Source organism: Coregonus clupeaformis, chromosome 18, assembly GCF_020615455.1.
Source record: "Coregonus clupeaformis isolate EN_2021a chromosome 18, ASM2061545v1, whole genome shotgun sequence".
Lineage (NCBI taxonomy): Eukaryota > Metazoa > Chordata > Actinopteri > Salmoniformes > Salmonidae > Coregonus > Coregonus clupeaformis.
This window is the reverse complement of record NC_059209.1, coordinates 41,984,794-42,007,838: the sequence shown is the minus strand read 5'-3', so window position 1 is coordinate 42,007,838 and position 23,045 is coordinate 41,984,794. Positions and strand designations below refer to the sequence as shown.

The window sequence follows — 23,045 nt, the reverse complement described above, 5'->3', positions numbered from 1 at the left end:
AAAATATTACTCATGGAACTCTGAGGTCGTCCCAGTGTTTCCTATAGGGGAAATATAGGTATGTCTGTCTATTTCGCCAAATATCTCGCAATGTGTTTCTTTGCAGCAATTTGACCACGAAGGCCTGATTCACACAGTCTCCTCTGAACAGTTGATGTTGAGATGTGTCTGTTACTTGAACTCTGTGAAGCATTTATTTGGGCTGCAATTTCTGAGGCTGGTAACTCTAATATCCTCTGCAGCAGAGGAAACTATGAGTCTTCAATTCCTGTGGCGGTCCTCATGAGAGCCAGTTTCATCATAGCGCTTGATGGTTTTTGCAACTGCACTTGAAGAAACTTTCAAAGTTCTTGACATTTTCCGGATTGACTGACCTTCATGTCTTAAAGTAATGATGGACTGTCGTTTCTCTTTACTTATTTGAACTGTTCTTGCCATAATATGGACTTTGTCTTTTACCAAATAGGGCTATCTTCTGTATACCTTGTCAAAACACAACTGATTGGCTAAAACGTATTAAGAAGGAAAGACATTTCACAAATTAACTTTTAAGAAGGCACACCTGTTAATTGAAATGCATTCCAGGCGACTACCTCATGAAGCTGGTTGAGAGAATGCCAAGAATGTTCAAAGCTGTCATCAAGGCAAAGGGTGGCTATTTAAAGAATCTCAAATATAAAATATATTTTGATTTGTTAAAACATTTTTTGGTTACTACATGATTCCATGTGTTATTTCAAAGTTTTGATGTCTTCACTATTATTCTACAATGTAGAAAATAGTACAAATAAAGAAAAACCCTTAAATGAGTAGGTGTTCTAAAACTTTTGACCGGTAGTGTAGCTCCATTATCTTTTCTATATACTTTATATCTGGTTTTAGTCATTTAAGTTTACACTGTTTGGATTTAGGCAACCCGAAAAAACGTTTGGTGGCCAGCCCAATTATTTAAAATGGCAGACAAATCCCTGTAAAGCTAGCTAAAACTCCCAATTAGCTATCCATGTAGATCACAGACAGCTGGGTAGAGAAGTGTGTCAATGACCACAATAAAGGCACAAGGATTTCATCATAGCCGGCCATATCAGCCAGACAGACGACGGCCTCATCCTCACACAGTGGTACTTTAGCCATAGAAATTGAATTACTAGAATGGGAAAGAAAATATTCAGACTACGGCAAATTGACTGGAACACTTAAAAAGGGGGCAATCTGGGATTGGTACATGCCTTTCTGGACTTTTAAATTGATGATACATAGCCATTGACCTGACCTTGTTTTCCGAATCCCAGATTGCCGCTTTAAAATAAATTGTCAATTTTAGTCATTCTATTTCTGTAGCCTTGTCTGGTAGATGACTGGACTCCGAGGAGCAGTAATACCAGCCAACACAGGTCCAGTAAAATATCCTGCCCTCCTATCAAAACAATAGTGTCAATGAGCACAATAAAGGCACCAGGACTCTATAGCCAGCCATATCAGCCAGACTGCTAGGCTGACAGTGCTGTAGCCTTATCTGAAAATGACTGGATTCTATGGAGTAGTAATGTTCATGCCCTACTATCTATCTATCTATCTATCTATCTATCTATCTATAGATCCTCTTAGGAGGAAAGACTTCTGTTTATCCCTTTTCTCCACCAGCCTTGCATCTGGAGAGGCTGAGGGAGGGATGAGGGGAAGGAGGAGGAGAGAGGTAGAGGGAGGGATGAGGGGAAGGATGGAGGAGAGAGGTAGAGGGAGGGATGAGGGGAAGGATGGAGGAGAGAGGTAGAGGGAGGGATGAGGGGAAGGATGGAGGAGAGAGGTAGAGGGAGGGATGAGGGGAAGGATGGAGGAGAGAGGCTGAGGGAGGGATGAGGGGAAGGATGGAGGAGAGAGGCTGAGGGAGGGATGAGGGGAAGGATGGAGGAGAGAGGTAGAGGGAGGGATGAGGGGAAGGATGGAGGAGAGAGGTAGAGGGAGGGATGAGGGGAAGGAGGAGGAGAGAGGTAGAGGGAGGGATGAGGGGAAGGATGGAGGAGAGAGGTAGAGGGAGGGATGAGGGGAAGGATGGAGGAGAGAGGCTGAGGGAGGGATGAGGGGAAGGATGGAGGAGAGAGGCTGAGGGAGTGATGGAGGAGAGAGGCTGAGGGAGGATGGAGGAGAGAGGCTGAGGGAGGGATGAGGGGAAGGATGGAGGAGAGAGGTAGAGGGAGGGATGAGGGGAAGGATGGAGGAGAGAGGTAGAGGGAGGGATGAGGGGAAGGATGGAGGAGAGAGGTAGAGGGAGGGATGAGGGGAAGGATGGAGGAGAGAGGCTGAGGGAGGGATGAGGGGAAGGATGGAGGAGAGAGGCTGAGGGAGTGATGGAGGAGAGAGGCTGAGGGAGGATGGAGGAGAGAGGCTGAGGGAGGGATGAGGGGAAGGATGGAGGAGAGAGGCTGAGGGAGGGATGAGGGGAAGGATGGAGGAGAGAGGCTGAGGGAGGGATGAGGGGAAGGATGGAGGAGAGAGGCTGAGGGAGGGATGAGGGGAAGGATGGAGGAGAGAGGTAGAGGGAGGGATGAGGGGAAGGATGGAGGAGAGAGGTAGAGGGAGGGATGAGGGGAAGGATGGAGGAGAGAGGCTGAGGGAGGGATGAGGGGAAGGATGGAGGAGAGAGGCTGAGGGAGGGATGAGGGGAAGGATGGAGGAGAGAGGTAGAGGGAGGGATGAGGGGAAGGATGGAGGAGAGAGGTAGAGGGAGGGATGAGGGGAAGGAGGAGGAGAGAGGTAGAGGGAGGGATGAGGGGAAGGATGGAGGAGAGAGGTAGAGGGAGGGATGAGGGGAAGGATGGAGGAGAGAGGCTGAGGGAGGGATGAGGGGAAGGATGGAGGAGAGAGGTAGAGGGAGGGATGAGGGGAAGGATGGAGGAGAGAGGTAGAGGGAGGGATGAGGGGAAGGATGGAGGAGAGAGGTAGAGGGAGGGATGAGGGGAAGGATGGAGGAGAGAGGTAGAGGGAGGGATGAGGGGAAGGATGGAGGAGAGGGGAAGGATGGAGGAGAGAGGTAGAGGGAGGGATGAGGGGAAGGATGGAGGAGAGGGGAAGGAGGAGGAGAGAGGTAGAGGGAGGGATGAGGGGAAGGATGGAGGAGAGAGGTAGAGGGAAGGGAGGAGGAGGAGGAGGAGGAGGAGGAGGATGGAGGGATTGGTGCTGGCGGATTCGTCCTCTCGCTCTCTCTGCGTTGCTTTAGAATCAAAGGCTTTGTGTCATTAGTGACGACCGGATTAAGAAACGCAGCAGAGAAACTTAACGGAAATGGCAGCAGAGAGAGTTATTATCAGACAACCTTGAGAAAGTGTGTGATCTTGTCCCTGGACTCTGACATAGCCACAGACTAACATCATCCTAGTGAATACGGATTGCACTCAACCACAAAATGCATAGAGTACACTCTAGCCATGCCAGCTAGTTCTGTGTAATAGTAGAGCCAATGCTACTCTTTCAAGCATATAACCCTACTATTACTTTATCACTACTAGCTTCATAACTGGAGTTCCACCCATGCATGTTTCACACTTAAACCTGTATAAGACATGCATTTTTATCTCAAGTCAGGCTCTCAGTTTACGTACAAAGTAGACAGCCCCGAAGCTGCCATGGCCGATCTCGTGGAGGTCACAGAAGACTTCCTCTGGGTCTTCTTTGAAGAAGAGGTCGGCCTGCTCTGGGTCCTTCGGCACTCCCTTCCGCGTGGACGAGGGCATGGTGGGTGGGCGGGGCTAGACGGTCCCGTGGTTACCGCGGTGTTCCACCTCACTGCAGCTGCTCCTCCTCATCCACGCGCCCCGTTTTTACCATACCAACCTGGACGGAAGACAAACATACACGTTTATGAGGGAGTAAGGCCTACACACAACACAGAGATGTTTTATACTGTATCGTTTTGGTGTATTTGGTGTATTTATATGATCGCTTCACAAAATGAATAGCCATTTAAAATGGACAATAAAGCGTATCGTATGGAGATTCCATTTACAGGATAAACATGCAGACACAAACACACAGATCAAGTGTTTTGAATCAGTACAACCATGTGTACTACCATATCCTACTCATCACCATTTAACAGGATTCTTTCTTGGATGTACACACTGCATGTGTGTTTGTGTGTCACGTGGACAGTTGGCAGGGTAGAAGAAGGGAAGGAGATGGTCATGCTCACTGTCTGGTCCTGTTGCTCAACCAAGCAGAACATCTCACACACACACACACACACACACACAGGACAGCTGCAGCCGCTCGCTGTGAGTCATTGGTGCATCACTTCCACACATGGACACACACACACACACACACACAGACGGACACACACGGGGACACACACACACACACAGACACAGACACACAAGGCAGCAGCAGCAGGTAGGGCTACAAGTGTGTAACAAATAGGCTATGCTCCTGTTAGAGAGAGACACATACACACAGAGAGAGAAAAGAGAGGGCCAAGTGATCACACGTAGGCTTGGGCGATACCCTGTTTATACCGTATACCGGGGTATTTCGAAATACCGACGATATGATTTCCAATACCATATAAATAAAAAAATATAGATATACAGTATATATTTTTTTATTGTTGATATTGTATTATTTATCCTGAGGCGGAGGGAGTGCGTGCAACGCCACTGCTTACAAACTATAAGAAATCTAAGATGTGTCAAATTATATCCAGTTCAAGGCTCCAGCTATGCATTTGGTTTGCTAACTTGCTAGCTAAGTGTCTAGATGTCAAGATCAAGCTTCTTGGTTACAGCAGAGACATTTAATCCCCTTCTGGATCAAGATTCCTGTTAGCCTAAATTGCAAAAAAAACACACAAAAAAACATGTAAAGTGTTGTTCCAATGTTTCATGAACTGAAATAAAAGATCCCAGAATTTTTCCACACGCACAAAAAGCTTTTTTCTCAAAAATTTTGTGCACACATTTTTTTTCAGACCTGTTAGCGAGCATTTCTGCTTGCCAAGATAATACATCCACCTGACAAGTGTGGCATATCAAGAAGCTGATTGAACAGCATGTATCATTCCACAGGTGCACCTTATGCTGGGGACAATAAAAGGCGACTAAAATTTGCAGTTTTGTCAAAACACGATGACAGAGATTTCTCAAGTTGAGGGAGCATGCAATTGGCATGCTGACTGTAGGAATGTCCACCAGAGCGGTTGCCAGATAATTGAATGTTAATTTCTCTACCGTAAGCCACCTCCAACGTCGTTTTAGAGAATTTGGCAGTACGTCCAACCGGCCTCACAACAACAGACCACGTGCATGGCATCGTGTGGACGAGCGGTTTGCTGATGTCAACATTGTGAACAGAATTCCACATGGTGGCGGTGCCGTTATGGTATGGGCAGGCATAAGCTACGGACAACGAATACAATTGCATTTTATCGATGGCAATTTGAATGCACAGATATACCGTGATGAGATCTTGAGGCCCATTGCCGTATCATTCATCCGCCGCCATCACCTCATGTTTCAGCATGATAATGCACGGCCCCCATGTCGCAGCAATTTGCACACAATTCCTGGAAGCTGAATATGTCACCAGTTCTTCCATGGCCTGCATACTCACCAGACATGTCACCCATTGAGCATGTTTGGGATGTGTACGACAGCGTGTTCCAGTTCCCGCCAATATCCAGCAACTTCGCACAGCCATTGAAGAGGAGTGGGACAATATTCCAAAGGCCACAATCAACAGCTTGATCAATTCTAGGCGAAGGAGATGTGTCGCGCTGCATGAGGCAAATGGTGGTCATACCAGATACCGACTGGTTTTCTGATCCACACCCCTCCTTTTTTTTTTTAAAGGTACACTACATGACCAAAAGTATGTGGACACCTGCTCGTCGAACATCTCATTCCAAAATCATTCATATGGAGTTGGTCCCCCTTTTGCTATAATAACAGCATCCACTCTTCTGGGAAGGCCTTCCACTAGATGTTGGAACATTGCTGCTGGGACTTGCTTCCATTCAGCCACAAGAGCATTAGTGAGGTTGGGCACTGATGTTGGGCGATTAGGCCTGGCATGCGTTCCAATTCATCCCAAAGGTGTTCGATGGGGTTGAGGTCAGGGCTCTGTGCACGCCAGTCAAGTTCTTCCACACCGATCAACAAACCATTTCTGTATGGACCTCGCTTTGTGCACAGGGACATTGTCATGCTGAAACAGGAAAGGGCCTTCCCCAAACTGTTGCCACAAAGTTGGAAGCACAGAATCGTCTAGAATGTCATTGTATGCTGCAGCGTTAAGATTTCCCTTCACTGGAACTAAGGGGCCTGAACCATGAAAAACAGCCCCAGACCATTATTCATCCTCCACCAAACTTTAAAGTTGGCACTATGCATTGGGGCATGTAGCGTTCTCCTGGCATCCGCCAAACCCAGATTAGTCCGTCGGACTGCCAGACGGTGAAGCGTGATTAATCACTCCAGAGAACGCGTTTCCACTGCTCCAGAGTCTAATGGCGGCGAGCTTTACACCACCCCAGCAGACTCTTGGCATTGCGCATGGTAATCTTAGGCTTGTGTGCGGCTGCTCGGCCATTTCCAATCCCATTTCATGAAGCTTACGACGAACCGTTCTTGTGCTGACGTTGCTTCCAGAGGCAGTTTGGAACTCGGTAGTGAGTGTTGCAACCGAGAACAGACGACTTTTACGTGCTACGCGCTTCAACACTCGGCAGTCCCGTTCTGTGATCTTGTGTGGCCTACCACCTCGCGGCTGAGTCGTTGTTGCTCCTAGACGTTTCCACTTCACAATAACAGCACTTACAGTTGACGGGGCAGCTCTAGCAGGGCAGAAATTTGACAAACTGACTTGTTGAAAAGGTGGCATCCTATGACGGTGCCATGTTGAAAGTCACTGAGCTCTTCAGTAAGGCCATTTTACTGCCAATGTTTGTCTATGGAGATTGCATGGCTGTGTGCTCGATTTTATACACCTGTCAGCAATGGGTGTGGCTGAAATAGCCAAATCCACACATTTTTAAAGGGGTGTCCACATACTATTGTATATATAGTGTATCTGTGATCAATAGATGCATATATGTACTCCCAGTCAGGTGAAATCCATAGATTAGGGCCTAATGAATGTATTTCTAATTGACTAATTTCCTTCTATGAACTGTAATTGTTGAGTTGATATTTTTGTTCAATATAAATAACGCCCTTTGTGTGCACTTCCGGTAATACCATATACCTCGGCATGGTACAGAAACAGTATGGCGGTATGACAATCTGGATACCGCCCAACCCTACACACACGGGCAGAGGGTACACAGGCAGAGACAGTAACAGACACTAAACATCATCATCATTCTCAAGCGCTTCATCTTAGAGGTATTCATTGTTTTCAGATACAACAACATATCAAACAATCAACTACATAGGACAACTCTTTGTTCCAAAAGGCATGGCCATATTTGTTCCTTTTTCCACATGAATGGCATGGAATGACCCGGATTATGTAGAACCTTTCGAACAATGGCGTGTTCTGTGTTCCGTGTTGTAAATGAAGGCTTGGCTTCCTGCCTGACCGCTTATCTAGCTCTACTTCTACAATTACATACACAGTTCATTATGTTCTCAGGCTAACTGTAGTGTGGTAAAGAAGGAGGTGTTTCTCCTGAGCAGCACCTTCTCTGAGCCTGTTACCACACCTCTAACGACAGTGTGACAATTTGATAGGAAACGCTGTGAAAAACCTATACATAATGGATGACAGCCTGGTTACAAAAGGTTCTAATGTGTAAGCTACAATACTGTACATTGTGTTGTATTCTTGGTATTACGTCATTATGTTTAACTAAAGTTCAGTTCTCACATACATTATTATTGCTACGTAATACCCGTGATAAACATGGGTTGAAACATAAAAAAAACAACATTGATTAGTTCCACCACTGATGTTGGTAAATGGGTGAACTACTGCCAAATTATCACAGTTCAGAGTCAAGATTTTTTCCATGTGTTCCGAATGCAATAGATGCCATGTCTCTGGCTGGACTGGGGAAAAGGTATAGACCTTACATAGGAACTTACATAGAACAATAAATACACCCTTTAGCTATAGATACACTCCATGCATTCAAACACCCTACAAGCCTTCATTGGCCCTTCCGACATGCCAACAGGGAAAACACAGTGTGTGTGTGTGTGTGCGTATAGGAGTAAACCATGTTTTTGTTTCCATGATTATAGGCTTTACTCCAAATCCAAATAAAGCATTTCAAGTGTGTGTGTCTCTCTCCCTCTCTTCATTGCATCATCCTGTCTGTCTCCCCTCTCCTCCTGTCTGTCTCCCCTCTCCTCCTGTCTGTCTCCCCTCTCCTCCTGTCTGTCTCCCCTCTCCTCCTGTCTGTCTCCCCTCTCCTCCTGTCTGTCTCCCCTCTCCTCCTGTCTGTCTCCCCTCTCCTCCTGTCTGTCTCCCCTCTCCTCCTGTTGAGCTCAAAACTCTCCAGTAAGAGCTTAAAATGAACCCCCCCGCCTCGCTCAATCTGGATACACAGCTTCCACTAGATAAAAGGAGAGAGAGAGAGAGAAGTGAGAGAGAGAAGAGAGGGGAGTGAGAGAGAGATGGAGAAAGAGAGAACAGAGAAAGAGAAGGAGAAAGAGAATAGAGAGGAAAGAGAGGGCATCAATTCTTTAACCCACGTGGTGGTAGAGCTTTAACCCACGTGGTGGTAGAGCTTTAACCCACGTGGTGGTAGAGCTTTAACCTGACAGTGGTTTTAGAGCTTTAACCTGACAGTGATTTTAGAGCTTTCAAAGATAGAAGGATAGAGAGAAGAGGGTCGGAGATAAAAATGGAGCAAATGACGAGGTCACATCTCACATCTCTAGGGGCCCTTTGCTTCCATCTCTCTCTTTCCTCTATTCCTGCTCTCCTCTTCCTCTCTCCTCCCCCTCTCTCTCTCTCTCTCCCCTCCCCCTCGGTAGGAATGTGTGATATGATGCAACGAGGCAACAACAAGTTGTAACTGTGCTGTTGGTCCTCACTACCCGCTTACACCATTTGTGTGTGTGTGTGTGTGTGTGTGTGTGTGTGTGTGTGTGTGTGTGTGTGTGTACGCGCATTGGGAAATAATTACAGATCTATCTATGAATGACATTGTGCTGAGGAAGGTGATTAGGGAAGCGGCTTCGACAGATTAGGGAGTTAGTGCGTGGGTGTGTGTGTGTAAATCGAAGCATGTGTGCTCCCGTGTGTGTAGGAGTGCATGAGGGTGTGTGTGGGCGTGAGAGTGTGTGTGTGTGTGTCCGTGCGAATGAGTGGGTGCATATGAGTACGTGCCTGTGGGCATGCATGTGTAGGGGTGCGCGTATGTGTGCGTGGGCATACGTGTGTGTGTGTGTGTGTAGACGTGTGTGTGTGTGTGTGTAGACGTGTGTGCGTATATAGAGTGAGAGAGAGGGGGAGTACAGTAGAGTGATGAGGATCTAGCATTTGCGTGAGTGCACACACACACACACACACACACACACACACACACACACACACACTCCCATCAAGAATATTCATAAACAGACATGCCTTCACATATCCTCTTGCCCAAATACACACATTTCATCCACCCATACGGTGGTTTCTCACGCTGTGGGCTCCCTGAGGCCACTGCACTGCCATTACTAATTCATCTTCAAACGTGTTGCTATGAAAGAAGACCATCAAGCTGCTGAATATTATATTCCACAGCTCTGCTCTGACACAGGCTCACTAGAGGTCTTCATGGGTCCAAAATGGACCTGGGGCTTTCCCACTCGGACCCGATATGCATAAATAAAAATTTTAAATGGAGATCCGTTCCGAACGGACCAGAGGACAACTAGACCCGTTCCATATAGACCTGGTCAGATCCAGACCCAGTCCGATCAGAGCGAGGGAAGCAGCAGAAAAGCCTTTTTTAAAGCTACTTCATTAACCGGAGCTGATAAAGAGAGAGATAACGGAGAGATTGGTGCTGCTCTAGCAGGCGGGGGTGGGGCCGTACTGTGAGCGAGTGACACGGGGAGCAAGAATATATATTTTTTTTAAACGTTATTTAACTAGGCTAGTCAGTTAAGTGCGAATTCTTATTTACAATGACAGCCTACCAAAAGGCAAAAGGCCTCCTGCGGGGAGGGGGGCTGGGATAAAATAAATAAATAAATAGGACAAAACACACATCACGACATTAGAGACACCACAACACTACATAAAGAGAGACCTAAGACAACAACACAGCATGGTAGCAACACCACATGACAACAGCATGCTAGCAACACAACATGGCAGCAGCACAACATGGTAGCAGCACAAAACATGGTACAAACATTATTGGGCACAGACAACAGCACAAAGGGCAAGAAGGTAGAGACAACAATTCATCACGCGAAGCAGCCACAACTGTCATTAAGAGCGTCCATGATTGAGTCTTTGAGGGAGACACCGCTCCCAACCAACAAGCCGACTCTCGCTATAGTAGACCATTAGCTGCTATAGCTAGGTTATTTATCATCCAATATGATTACCCAGTACCTGTCTTGACTGCATCAAACCGGGAGACGTTAGTTAAGCTAGCTAGCTAGGCTAATTATCATCCAATATGATTACCCGGTACCTGTCTTGACTGCATCAAACCGGGAGACGTTAGTTAAGCTAGCTAGCTAGGCTGATCGAGTCCGCATGCGCTTTCTTATCCTACACAGTTAGTTACAACCAACAACAACTCCATTCATAATATTAAGTAGCAGCCTACCTGTTGGCACTTGGTCGTTGTAGCCTATCCTTCTCCTTTAACTTTTAATGCCGTCATTTTAATGCCATCTTCCATTGATTAGATATCTCCTAACTTTTGCCCCACACAGAGGCTCCATAATTGTAGCCTATTGGCGCTTTGATGACTTATGATTGGCCAACAACAACAAGCTAAAACGCTCCACTCTCGTTAAAAAGCAAGAGCAGCTGAATAAATGATAACCTCTCATTCTCTCTCTACGGCAGCTGTCGGATCTGTATGGGCCCTTTCCGACAAGTCAGTTAAAATTACACATACCCAAGACCCGTGACAATCATATCAGATCCGACCCAGACCCGTGACATTATTTAGAAATCTGGATCCGGACACGGAGCACACGGGTCAATGAACCCCTGACCTTCTGCGTCAGTCCAGCATGAGAGCCATCCACTAGCGCCCTCTACAAAGACAGTATGCACGCGCACACACACACACTTCAGACTGAAACAGCATGAGAGCTCTACTCCCCTGAGAGCCACCTGGTACAGTGAGATAGATGTTGATAGATTGGGTGGACAGTGCCTTCAGAAAGTATTTCACACCCCTTTACTTTTTCCACATTCTGTTGTGTTACAAAAGTGGGATTAAAATTGATTTAATTGTAATTTATTTGTCAACAATCTACACAAACTATTCGACGTCAAAGTGGAAGAAAAAAATTCAAATTTTGTAAGAAATGAACACTTCTACATTAATGTAGATGCTACCATGGTTACGGATAGTCCTGAATGAATAGTGAAAAAGTTAGACACACAAATATCATACCTCTAAGACATGCTAACCTCTCACCATTACAATAACAGGGGAGGATAGCAATTCCAGCGCAAAATGTCAAGTCAGAAAACAGTGTTTCTCGCGCTCTGTCGGACGCAAGGGCATTAGGATGCATGAGCTTCAGTCATATTCCCAAAAAAATACAGTTAAAACAAATAATAACGGACACTCCTTAACTATGTTGTGTCTGGCTGTTTAAAAATACATTGCCTATATTCCCTTGTCTCTCCATTCGGAGACATTATTATCCAGTTGTGAAGATAGTAGACCGATTCTATCCAGCCCATGACGTAGTCCTATATCCTAGCTCACTACAGTAAGACAGCCAGTTCATCAGACAGTCACTGCTCCATCGTGATGTAGTCCTATATCCTAGCTCACTACAGTAAGACAGCCAGTTCATCAGACAGTCACTGCTCCATCGTGATGTAGTCCTATAACCTAGCTCACTACAGTAAGACAGCCAGTTCATCAGACAGTCACTGCTCCATCGTGATGTAGTCCTATAACCTAGCTCACTACAGTAAGACAGCCAGTTCATCAGACAGTCACTGCTCCATCGTGATGTAGTCCTATAACCTAGCTCACTACAGTAAGACAGCCAGTTCATCAGACAGTCACTGCTCCATCGTGATGTAGTCCTATAACCTAGCTCACTACAGTAAGACAGCCAGTTCATCAGACAGTCACTGCTCCATCGTGATGTAGTCCTATATCCTAGCTCACTACAGTAAGACAGCCAGTTCATCAGACAGTCACTGCTCCATCGTGACGTAGTCCTATAACCTAGCTCACTACAGTAAGACAGCCAGTTCATCAGACAGTCACTGCTCCATCGTGATGTAGTCCTATAACCTAGCTCACTACAGTAAGACAGCCAGTTCATCAGACAGCCACTGCTCCATCGTGACGTAGTCCTATAACCTAGCTCACTACAGTAAGACAGCCAGTTCATCAGACAGTCACTGCTCCATCGTGACGTAGTCCTATAACCTAGCTCACTACAGTAAGACAGCCAGTTCATCAGACAGTCACTGCTCCATCGTGATGTAGTCCTATAACCTAGCTCACTACAGTAAGACAGCCAGTTCATCAGACAGTCACTGCTCCATCGTGATGTAGTCCTATAACCTAGCTCACTACAGTAAGACAGCCAGTTCATCAGACAGTCACTGCTCCATCGTGATGTAGTCCTATAACCTAGCTCACTACAGTAAGACAGCCAGTTCATCAGACAGTCACTGCTCCATCGTGATGTAGTCCTATAACCTAGCTCACTACAGTAAGACAGCCAGTTCATCAGACAGTCACTGCTCCATCGTGATGTAGTCCTATAACCTAGCTCACTACAGTAAGACAGCCAGTTCATCAGACAGTCACTGCTCCATCGTGACGTAGTCCTATAACCTAGCTCACTACAGTAAGACAGCCAGTTCATCAGACAGTCACTGCTCCATCGTGACGTAGTCCTATAACCTAGCTCACTACAGTAAGACAGCCAGTTCATCAGACAGTCACTGCTCCATCGTGATGTAGTCCTATAACCTAGCTCACTACAGTAAGACAGCCAGTTCATCAGACAGTCACTGCTCCATCGTGACATAGTCCTATAACCTAGCTCACTACAGTAAGACAGCCAGTTCATCAGACAGTCACTGCTCCATCGTGATGTAGTCCTATAACCTAGCTCACTACAGTAAGACAGCCAGTTCAGACAGTCACTGCTCCATCGTGACGTAGTCCTATAACCTAGCTCACTACAGTAAGACAGCCAGTTCATCAGACAGTCACTGCTCCATCGTGACGTAGTCCTATAACCTAGCTCACTACAGTAAGACAGCCAGTTCATCAGACAGTCACTGCTCCATCGTGACGTAGTCCTATAACCTAGCTCACTACAGTAAGACAGCCAGTTCATCAGACAGTCACTGCTCCATCGTGACGTAGTCCTATAACCTAGCTCACTACAGTAAGACAGCCAGTTCATCAGACAGTCACTGCTCCATCGTGATGTAGTCCTATAACCTAGCTCACTACAGTAAGACAGCCAGTTCATCAGACAGTCACTGCTCCATCGTGATGTAGTCCTATAACCTAGCTCACTACAGTAAGACAGCCAGTTCATCAGACAGTCACTTCTCCATCGTGATGTAGTCCTATAACCTAGCTCACTACAGTAGGACAGCCAGTTCATCAGACAGTCACTGCTCCATCGTGACGTAGTCCTATAACCTAGCTCACTACAGTAAGACAGCCAGTTCATCAGACAGTCACTGCTCCATCGTGACGTAGTCCTATAACCTAGCTCACTACAGTAAGACAGCCAGTTCATCAGACAGTCACTGCTCCATCGTGACGTAGTCCCTATAACCTAGCTCACTACAGTAAGACAGCCAGTTCATCAGACAGTCACTGCTCCATCGTGATGTAGTCCTATAACCTAGCTCACTACAGTAAGACAGCCAGTTCATCAGACAGTCACTGCTCCATCGTGACGTAGTCCTATAACCTAGCTCACTACAGTAAGACAGCCAGTTCATCAGACAGTCACTGCTCCATCGTGACGTAGTCCTATAACCTAGCTCACTACAGTAAGACAGCCAGTTCATCAGACAGTCACTGCTCCATCGTGACGTAGTCCTATAACCTAGCTCACTACAGTAAGACAGCCAGTTCATCAGACAGTCACTGCTCCATCGTGACGTAGTCCTATAACCTAGCTCACTACAGTAAGACAGCCTGTTCCTCAGACAGTCACTGCTCCATCGTGACGTAGTCCTATAACCTAGCTCACTACAGTAAGACAGCCAGTTCATCAGACAGTCACTGCTCCATCGTGACGTAGTCCTATAACCTAGCTCACTACAGTAAGACAGCCAGTTCATCAGACAGTCACTGCTCCATCGTGACGTAGTCCTATAACCTAGCTCACTACAGTAAGACAGCCAGTTCATCAGACAGTCACTGCTCCATCGTGACGTAGTCCTATAACCTAGCTCACTACAGTAAGACAGCCAGTTCATCAGACAGTCACTGCTCCATCGTGACGTAGTCCTATAACCTAGCTCACTACAGTAAGACAGCCAGTTCATCAGACAGTCACTGCTCCATCGTGACGTAGTCCTATAACCTAGCTCACTACAGTAAGACAGCCAGTTCATCAGACAGTCACTGCTCCATCGTGACGTAGCCCTATAACCTAGCTCACTACAGTAAGACAGCCAGTTCATCAGACAGTCACTGCTCCATCGTGATGTAGTCCTATAACCTAGCTCACTACAGTAAGACAGCCAGTTCATCAGACAGTCACTGCTCCATCGTGATGTAGTCCTATAACCTAGCTCACTACAGTAAGACAGCCAGTTCATCAGACAGTCACTGCTCCATCGTGATGTAGTCCTATAACCTAGCTCACTACAGTAAGACAGCCAGTTCATCAGACAGTCACTGCTCCATCGTGATGTAGTCCTATAACCTAGCTCACTACAGTAAGACAGCCAGTTCATCAGACAGTCACTGCTCCATCGTGACGTAGTCCTATAACCTAGCTCACTACAGTAAGACAGCCAGTTCATCAGACAGTCACTGCTCCATCGTGACGTAGTCCTATAACCTAGCTCACTACAGTAAGACAGCCAGTTCATCAGACAGTCACTGCTCCATCGTGACGTAGTCCTATAACCTAGCTCACTACAGTAAGACAGCCAGTTCATCAGACAGTCACTGCTCCATCGTGACGTAGTCCTATAACCTAGCTCACTACAGTAAGACAGCCAGTTCATCAGACAGTCACTGCTCCATCGTGACGTAGTCCTATAACCTAGCTCACTACAGTAAGACAGCCAGTTCATCAGACAGTCACTGCTCCATCGTGATGTAGTCCTATATCCTAGCTCACTACAGTAAGACAGCCAGTTCATCAGACAGTCACTGCTCCATCGTGATGTAGTCCTATAACCTAGCTCACTACAGTAAGACAGCCAGTTCATCAGTCACTGCTCCATCGTGACGTAGTCCTATAACCTAGCTCACTACAGTAAGACAGCCAGTTCATCAGACAGTCACTGCTCCATCGTGACGTAGTCCTATAACCTAGCTCACTACAGTAAGACAGCCAGTTCATCAGACAGTCACTGCTCCATCACGTGCGCCACATAGACAGACGGACACAAACCCGTGCTGCTCCTCCACCGGAAAATAATATTAGAAAATATTTGCCATTGCCTGCATTTAGCCTCTGCCCATGCTTTCAATAACATTATCTTTTGTCATGACTCGTCCCGTTCTATTCTATTCGTATTAGTTTTAGCAGAGGAGCCAATATAGTATATCAATGTTTTATGGGTATATAGTCACAATAGGCCAACAGTTGACATCACCCAACCCTAACTAATAATACATTTAAAAAGACAAATCAGGCAAATTGTGCATTGAGATAACGTATGGACGTTGGGAGGGAGAGGGAGAGGGATAATTACATAATGATCCTTTCATTTTATATTACTAGCATGATATTACAGAGTAGGATTAGGGCTTTTGGTATTCTACTGTGGTATTCATTCCCATAGAATCACTGCACTTCAGTAAAGCCTTACTAATCAAGACGGACAGCCTGGGTGCAGTAATAACGCATCACCCCACATCACCCCTGGAGTAAACGTGTACTTTAAAGTATTAATAACACACTTTAACACAGGGCTTAGGTCATTCAATCTCATATGGATGTGAATGGGTGCATTGTGTTTATTCAATTGTAATGAACACATGAAATATAGGACATAGGAGCATGCATATGAGGGGGAAAATTATAAAAAATATTGTACCCCCACCTCCCTCCCTCCCCAGGACCCCCCAGCACGCTGCCTTGGCTATGGGCTCCCCAACTCTCTGATCTGCTGTGTGACTCAGCAGCCAGCTTTGCTTCTGGCGTTCTGTGTGTGTGTGAGTGTGCTTCCCTTCTCCCAGAGAAGAGTTTAATTATGAGCGATTGCTTTACGAAGTCAGCAGCAGCATCATCACGCCGGCTTGAGTAAGTAGAGCAGTAAGAGAGGAGCAACCATTAGGGCTCCAACACACCAACCATTAGGGCTCCAACTCACCAACCATTAGGGCTCCAACTCACCAACCATTAGGGCTCCAACTCACCAACCATTAGGGCTCCAACACACCAACCATTAGGGATCCACACACCAACCATTAGGGCTCCAACACACCAACCATTAGGGCTCCAACACACCAACCATTAGGGCTCCAACACACCAACCATTAGGGCTCCAACTCACCAACCATTAGGGCTCCAACACACCAACCATTAGGGCTCCAACACACCAACCATTAGGGCTCCAACACACCAACCATTAGGGCTCCAACACACCAACCATTAGGGCTCCAACACACCAACCATTAGGGCTCCAACACACCAACCATTAGGGCTCCAACACACCAACCATTAGGGCTCCAACACACCAACCATTAGGGCTCCAACACACCAACCATTAGGGCTCCAACACACCAACCATTAGGGCTCCAACACACCAACCATTAGGGCTCCAACACACCAACCATTAGGGCTCCAACACACCAACCATTAGGGCTCCAACACACCAACCATTAGGGCTCCAACTCACCAACCATTAGGGCTCCAACACACCAACCATTAGGGCTCCAACACACCAACCATTAGGGCTCCAACACACCAACCATTAGGGCTCCAACACACCAACCATTAGGGCTCCAACACACCAACCATTAGGGCTCCAACACACCAACCATTAGGGCTCCAACTCACCAACCATTAGGGCTCCAACACACCAACCATTAGGGCTCCAACACACCAACCATTAGGGCTCCAACACACCAACCATTAGGGATCCACACACCAGTAGTGTTTGCCTGCAGAGAGTACTTGCGAACCGAGTACGAACTGATGCACGAAAATGTTGGCAGTCAGATGTCAACAGTGCGCTGAACGAACCGAAGATCCACATCCGGTGCAATGTGTGCGACACTTACAGGGCAGATTCATTTACCACAGTCGCCTGCTTCCATGCAATATGGACAGTAGGATTTAGATAATGGATGGATGGATGGTGGGAGGGAATGAGAGCGAGAGAAAGAAAGGACTGAATAGTACAAAAATGAATCAACGAATCAATCACAATGACACCAAAATGTTGTCTGTATCATGTACGGTTCACATTTCATAGACATGTATAGGTCTAAAAAGGGCCTAAAAAATGGCCACTCATCATGATTTTCTAAAAGATGGTTTGTTATACAAATGTAAAAACCACGTTAAACATAATTCCTTCCAATGAAGCTTTGATGTGAGAATTGCCAGAACAATCTGGAATAGCAAAAATATTTTTGGGTCATGCTGAGGTGGAATGGCCCCTGTACAGTAGGTGGCTTGAGGTAAACGACCACATGCATCATTACCTTAGTGTGGGAGCGAGTTCTGCTGTTCTCTGGGCTCAGAGTGGGTCTACAGTCCACTCTGCTGCTTCATGGCTGGGACAGATGATGGGGGGAAAACCTGAGGAAACACAGCAGAGGAAAGAGCATACTTAGATGAATAACTTCATCATGACATAACTGATCGAAACTGGTTGAAATTACGTAATTCACTTAAACAGAGTTTGTACTTATCCAAACATGTACGTATCAGTAGTGAACTGTACAATAATAATTCATAACCCTTACAGGTTGTGTAAGCACACCGTTTGTGGCTAGTATAGAGTACAGCATAGGCACATCATATCTTGAGTTGGCAGGTGGTAGAAAATCCCCATCCACAAAGATACAACAGAGCTCTGGTCTGACAGCAGCTAGCTAGCTACAGTACAGTCACATCTAGAAGAGCTCTGGTCTGACAGCAGCTAGCTAGCTAGCTAGCTAGCTAGCTACAGTACAGTCACATCTAAAAGAGCTCTGGTCTGACAGCAGCTAGCTAGCTACAGTACAATCACATCTAGAAGAGCTCTGGTCTGACAGCAGCTAGCTAGCTACAGTACAGTCACATCTAGAAGAGCAGAGATCTGGCAGCAGCTAGCTAGCTACAGTACAGTCACATCTACAAGAGCTCTGGTCTGACAGCAGCTAGCTAGCTACAGTACAGTCACATCTACAAGAGCTCTGGTCTGACAGCAGCTAGCTAGCTACAGTACAGTCACATCTAGAAGAGCTCTGGTCTGACAGCAGCTAGCTAGCTACAGTACAGTCACATCTAGAAGAGCTCTGGTTTGGCAGCAGCTAGCTAGCTACAGTACAATCACATCTAGAAGAGCTCTGGTCTGACAGCAGCTAGCTAGCTACAGTACAGTCACATCTAGAAGAGCACAGATCTGGCAGCAGCTAGCTAGCTACAGTACAGTCACATCTACAAGAGCTCTGGTCTGACAGCAGCTAGCTAGCTACAGTACAGTCACATCTACAAGAGCTCTGGTCCGACAGCAGCTAGCTAGCTACAGTACAGTCACATCTACAAGAGCTCTGGTCTGGCAACAGCTAGCTAGCTACAGTACAGTCACATCTAGAAGAGCTCTGGTCTGACAGCAGCTAGCTAGCTACAGTACAGTCACATCTAGACGAGCACAGATCTGGCAGCAGCTAGCTAGCTACAGTACAGTCACATCTACAAGAGCTCTGGTCTGACAGCAGCTAGCTAGCTACAGTACAGTCACATCTACAAGAGCTCTGGTCTGGCAGCAGCTAGCTAGCTACAGTACAGTCACATCTAGAAGAGCTCTGGTCTGGCAGCAGCTAGCTAGCTACAGTACAGTCACATCTAGAAGAGCTCTGGTCTGACAGCAGCTAGCTAGCTAGCTACAGTACAGTCACATCTAGAAGAGCTCTGGTCTGACAGCAGCTAGCTAGCTACAGTACAGTCACATCTACAAGAGCTCTGGTCTGACAGCAGCTAGCTAGCTACAGTACAGTCACATCTAGAAGAGCAGAGATCTGGCAGCAGCTAGCTAGCTACAGTACAGTCACATCTACAAGAGCTCTGGTCTGACAGCAGCTAGCTAGCTACAGTACAGTCACATCTACAAGAGCTCTGGTCTGACAGCAGCTAGCTAGCTACAGTACAGTCACATCTAGAAGAGCTCTGGTCTGACAGCAGCTAGCTAGCTACAGTACAGTCACATCTACAAGAGCTCTGGTCTGACAGCAGCTAGCTAGCTAGCTACAGTACAGTCACATCTACAAGAGCTCTGGTCTGGCAGCAGCTAGCTAGCTACAGTAAAGTCACATCTAGAAGTGCACAGATCTGGCAGCAGCTAGCTAGCTACAGTACAGTCACATCTACAACAGAGTACTGTAGCTAGAGACTCCCATTATTCATCCAATGACCCCTGAGCTCTTCCAAGAGAACTAGTTCCTCTTTCTCCAAACGACTTCCTCCTCTCTAGATACCAGAGGCCTTAGATCCCTCTCTACTCTAGATACCACAGGCCTCATCTCTCTCCCTCTCTACTCTAGATACCACAGGCCTCATCTCTCTCCCTCTCTCCTCTAGATACCACAGGCCTCATATCTCCCTCTCCTCTCGATACCACAGGCCTCATATCCTTCTCTCCTCTAGATACAACAGGCCTCATATCTCTCTCCTATCGATACCACAGGCCTCATATCTCCCTCTCCTCTCGATACCACAGGCCTCATATCTCACTCTCCTCTCCTCTAGATACCACAGGCCTCATATCTCCCTCTCCTCTCGATACCACAGGCCTCATATCCCTCTCCTCTCGATACCACAGGCCTCATATCCCTCTCTCCTCTAGATACCACAGGCCTCATATCTCCCTCTCCTCTCGATACCACAGGCCTCATATCCCTCTCTCCTCTAGATACCACAGGCCTCATATCTCCCTCTCCTCTCGATACCACAGGCCTCCTAACCCTCTCTCCTCTAGATACCACAGGCCTCATATCTCCCTCTCCTCTAGATACCACAGGCCTCATATCCCTCTCTCCTCTAGATACCACAGGCCTCATATCTCTCCCTCTCTCCTCTAGATACCACAGGCCTCATATCTCCCTCTCCTCTCCTCTAGATACCACAGGCCTCATATATCCCTCTCCTCTCCTCTAGATACCACAGGCCTCATATCTCCCTCTCCTCTCGATACCACAGGCCTCATATCCCTCTCTCCTCTAGATACCACAGGCCTCATATCTCCCTCTCCTCTCCTCTCGATACCACAGGCCTCATATCTCCCTCTCCTCTCCTCTAGATACCACAGGCCTCATATCTCACTCTCCTCTCCTCTAGATACCACAGGCCTCATATCTCCCTCTCCTCTCGATACCACAGGCCTCATATCCCTCTCCTCTCGATACCACAGGCCTCATATCCCTCTCTCCTCTAGATACCACAGGCCTCATATCTCCCTCTCCCTCTCGATACCACAGGCCTCATATCCCTCTCTCCTCTAGATACCACAGGCCTCATATCTCCCTCTCCTCTCGATACCACAGGCCTCCTATCCCTCTTTCCTCTAGATACCACAGGCCTCATATCTCCCTCTCCTCTAGATACCACAGGCCTCATATCCCTCTCTCCTCTAGATACCACAGGCCTCATTCTCTCCCTCTCTCCTCTAGATACCACAGGCCTCATATCTCCCTCTCCTCTCCTCTAGATACCACAGGCCTCATATATCCCTCTCCCTCTCCTCTAGATACCACAGGCCTCATATCTCCCTCTCCTCTCGATACCACAGGCCTCATATCCCTCTCTCCTCTAGATACCACAGGCCTCATATCTCCCTCTCCTCTCCTCTCGATACCACAGGCCTCATATCTCCCTCTCCTCTCCTCTAGATACCACAGGCCTCAGATCTCCCTCTCCTCTCGATATTACAGGCCTCATATCCCTCTCCTTTCGATACCACAGGCCTCATATCTCACTCTCCTCTCCTCTAGATACCACAGGCCTCATATCTCCCTCTCCTCTCTTCTAGATACCACAGGCCTCATATCCCTCTCCTCTCGATACCACAGGCCTCATATCTCCCTCTCCTCTCGATACCACAGGCCTCATATCCCTCTCTCCTCTAGATACCACAGGCCTCATATCTCCCTCTCCTCTCGATACCACAGGCCTCATATCCCTCTCTCCTCTAGATACCACAGGCCTCATATCTCTCCCTCTCTCCTCTAGATACCACAGGCCTCATATCTCCCTCTCCTCTCCTCTAGATGCCTCATATATCCCTCTCCTCTCCTCTAGATACCACAGGCCTCATATCTCCCTCTCCTCTCGATACCACAGGCCTCATATCCCTCTCTCCTCTAGATACCACAGGCCTCATATCTCCCTCTCCTCTCCTCTCGATACCACAGGCCTCATATCTCCCTCTCCTCTCCCTCTAGATACCACAGGCCTCATATCTCCCTCTCCTCTCGATACCACAGGCCTCATATCCCTCTCTCCTCTAGATACCACAGGCCTCATATATTTCCCTCTCCTCTCGATACCACAGGCCTCATATCCCTCTCTCCTCTAGATACCACAGGCCTCATATCTCCCTCTCCTCTCCTCTCGATACCACAGGCCTCATATCTCCCTCTCCTCTCCTCTAGATACCACAGGCCTCATATCTCCCTCTCCTCTCGATACCACAGGCCTCATATCCCTCTCTCTCCTCTAGATACCACAGGCCTCATATCTCCCTCTCCTCTCAATACCACAGGCCTCATATCCCTCTCTCTCCTCTCGATACCACAGGCCTCATATCCCTCTCTCCTCTCGATACCACAGGCCTCATATCTCACTCTCCTCTCCTCTAGATACCACAGGCCTCATATCTCCCTCTCCTCTTGATACCACAGGCCTCATATCCCTCTCCTCTCGATACCACAGGCCTCATATCCCTCTCTCCTCTAGATACCACAGGCCTCATATCTCCCTCTCCTCTCGATACCACAGGCCTCATATCCCTCTCTCCTCTAGATACCACAGGCCTCATATCTCCCTCTCCTCTCGATACCACAGGCCTCCTATCCCTCTCTCCTCTAGATACCACAGGCCTCATATCTCCCTCTCCTCTAGATACCACAGGCCTCATATCCCTCTCTCCTCTAGATACCACAGGCCTCATATCTCTCCCTCTCTCCTCTAGATACCACAGGCCTCATATCTCCCTCTCCTCTCCTCTAGATACCACAGGCCTCATATATCCCTCTCCTCTCCCTCTAGATACCACAGGCCTCATATCTCCCTCTCCTCTCGATACCACAGGCCTCATATCCCTCTCTCCTCTAGATACCACAGGCCTCATATCTCCCTCTCCTCTCCTCTCGATACCACAGGCCTCATATCTCCCTCTCCTCTCCTCTAGATACCACAGGCCTCATATCTCACTCTCCTCTCCTCTAGATACCACAGGCCTCATATCTCCCTCTCCTCTCGATACCACAGGCCTCATATCCCTCTCCTCTCGATACCACAGGC

The 23,045-nt window shown here is 47.4% G+C and overlaps 1 protein-coding gene across 2 annotated transcripts in view; it reads right to left on the bottom strand.

Moving 5' to 3' along the window:
• The window catches only part of LOC121530783 (serine/threonine-protein kinase TAO3), a 142,262-nt gene that overhangs the window by 61,339 nt on the left and 57,878 nt on the right, over nucleotides 1–23,045 (bottom strand). For both annotated transcript variants that reach the window (XM_045226867.1, XM_045226868.1), the window contains exons 2-3: nucleotides 18,026–18,122; nucleotides 3,600–3,831 (exon numbers count right to left, since the gene is read on the bottom strand). In XM_045226867.1, coding sequence (XP_045082802.1) covers nucleotides 3,600–3,731 — 132 coding nt within the window. In that variant the 5' untranslated portion in view covers nucleotides 3,732–3,831; nucleotides 18,026–18,122. The remainder of the gene's footprint in view (nucleotides 1–3,599; nucleotides 3,832–18,025; nucleotides 18,123–23,045) is intronic.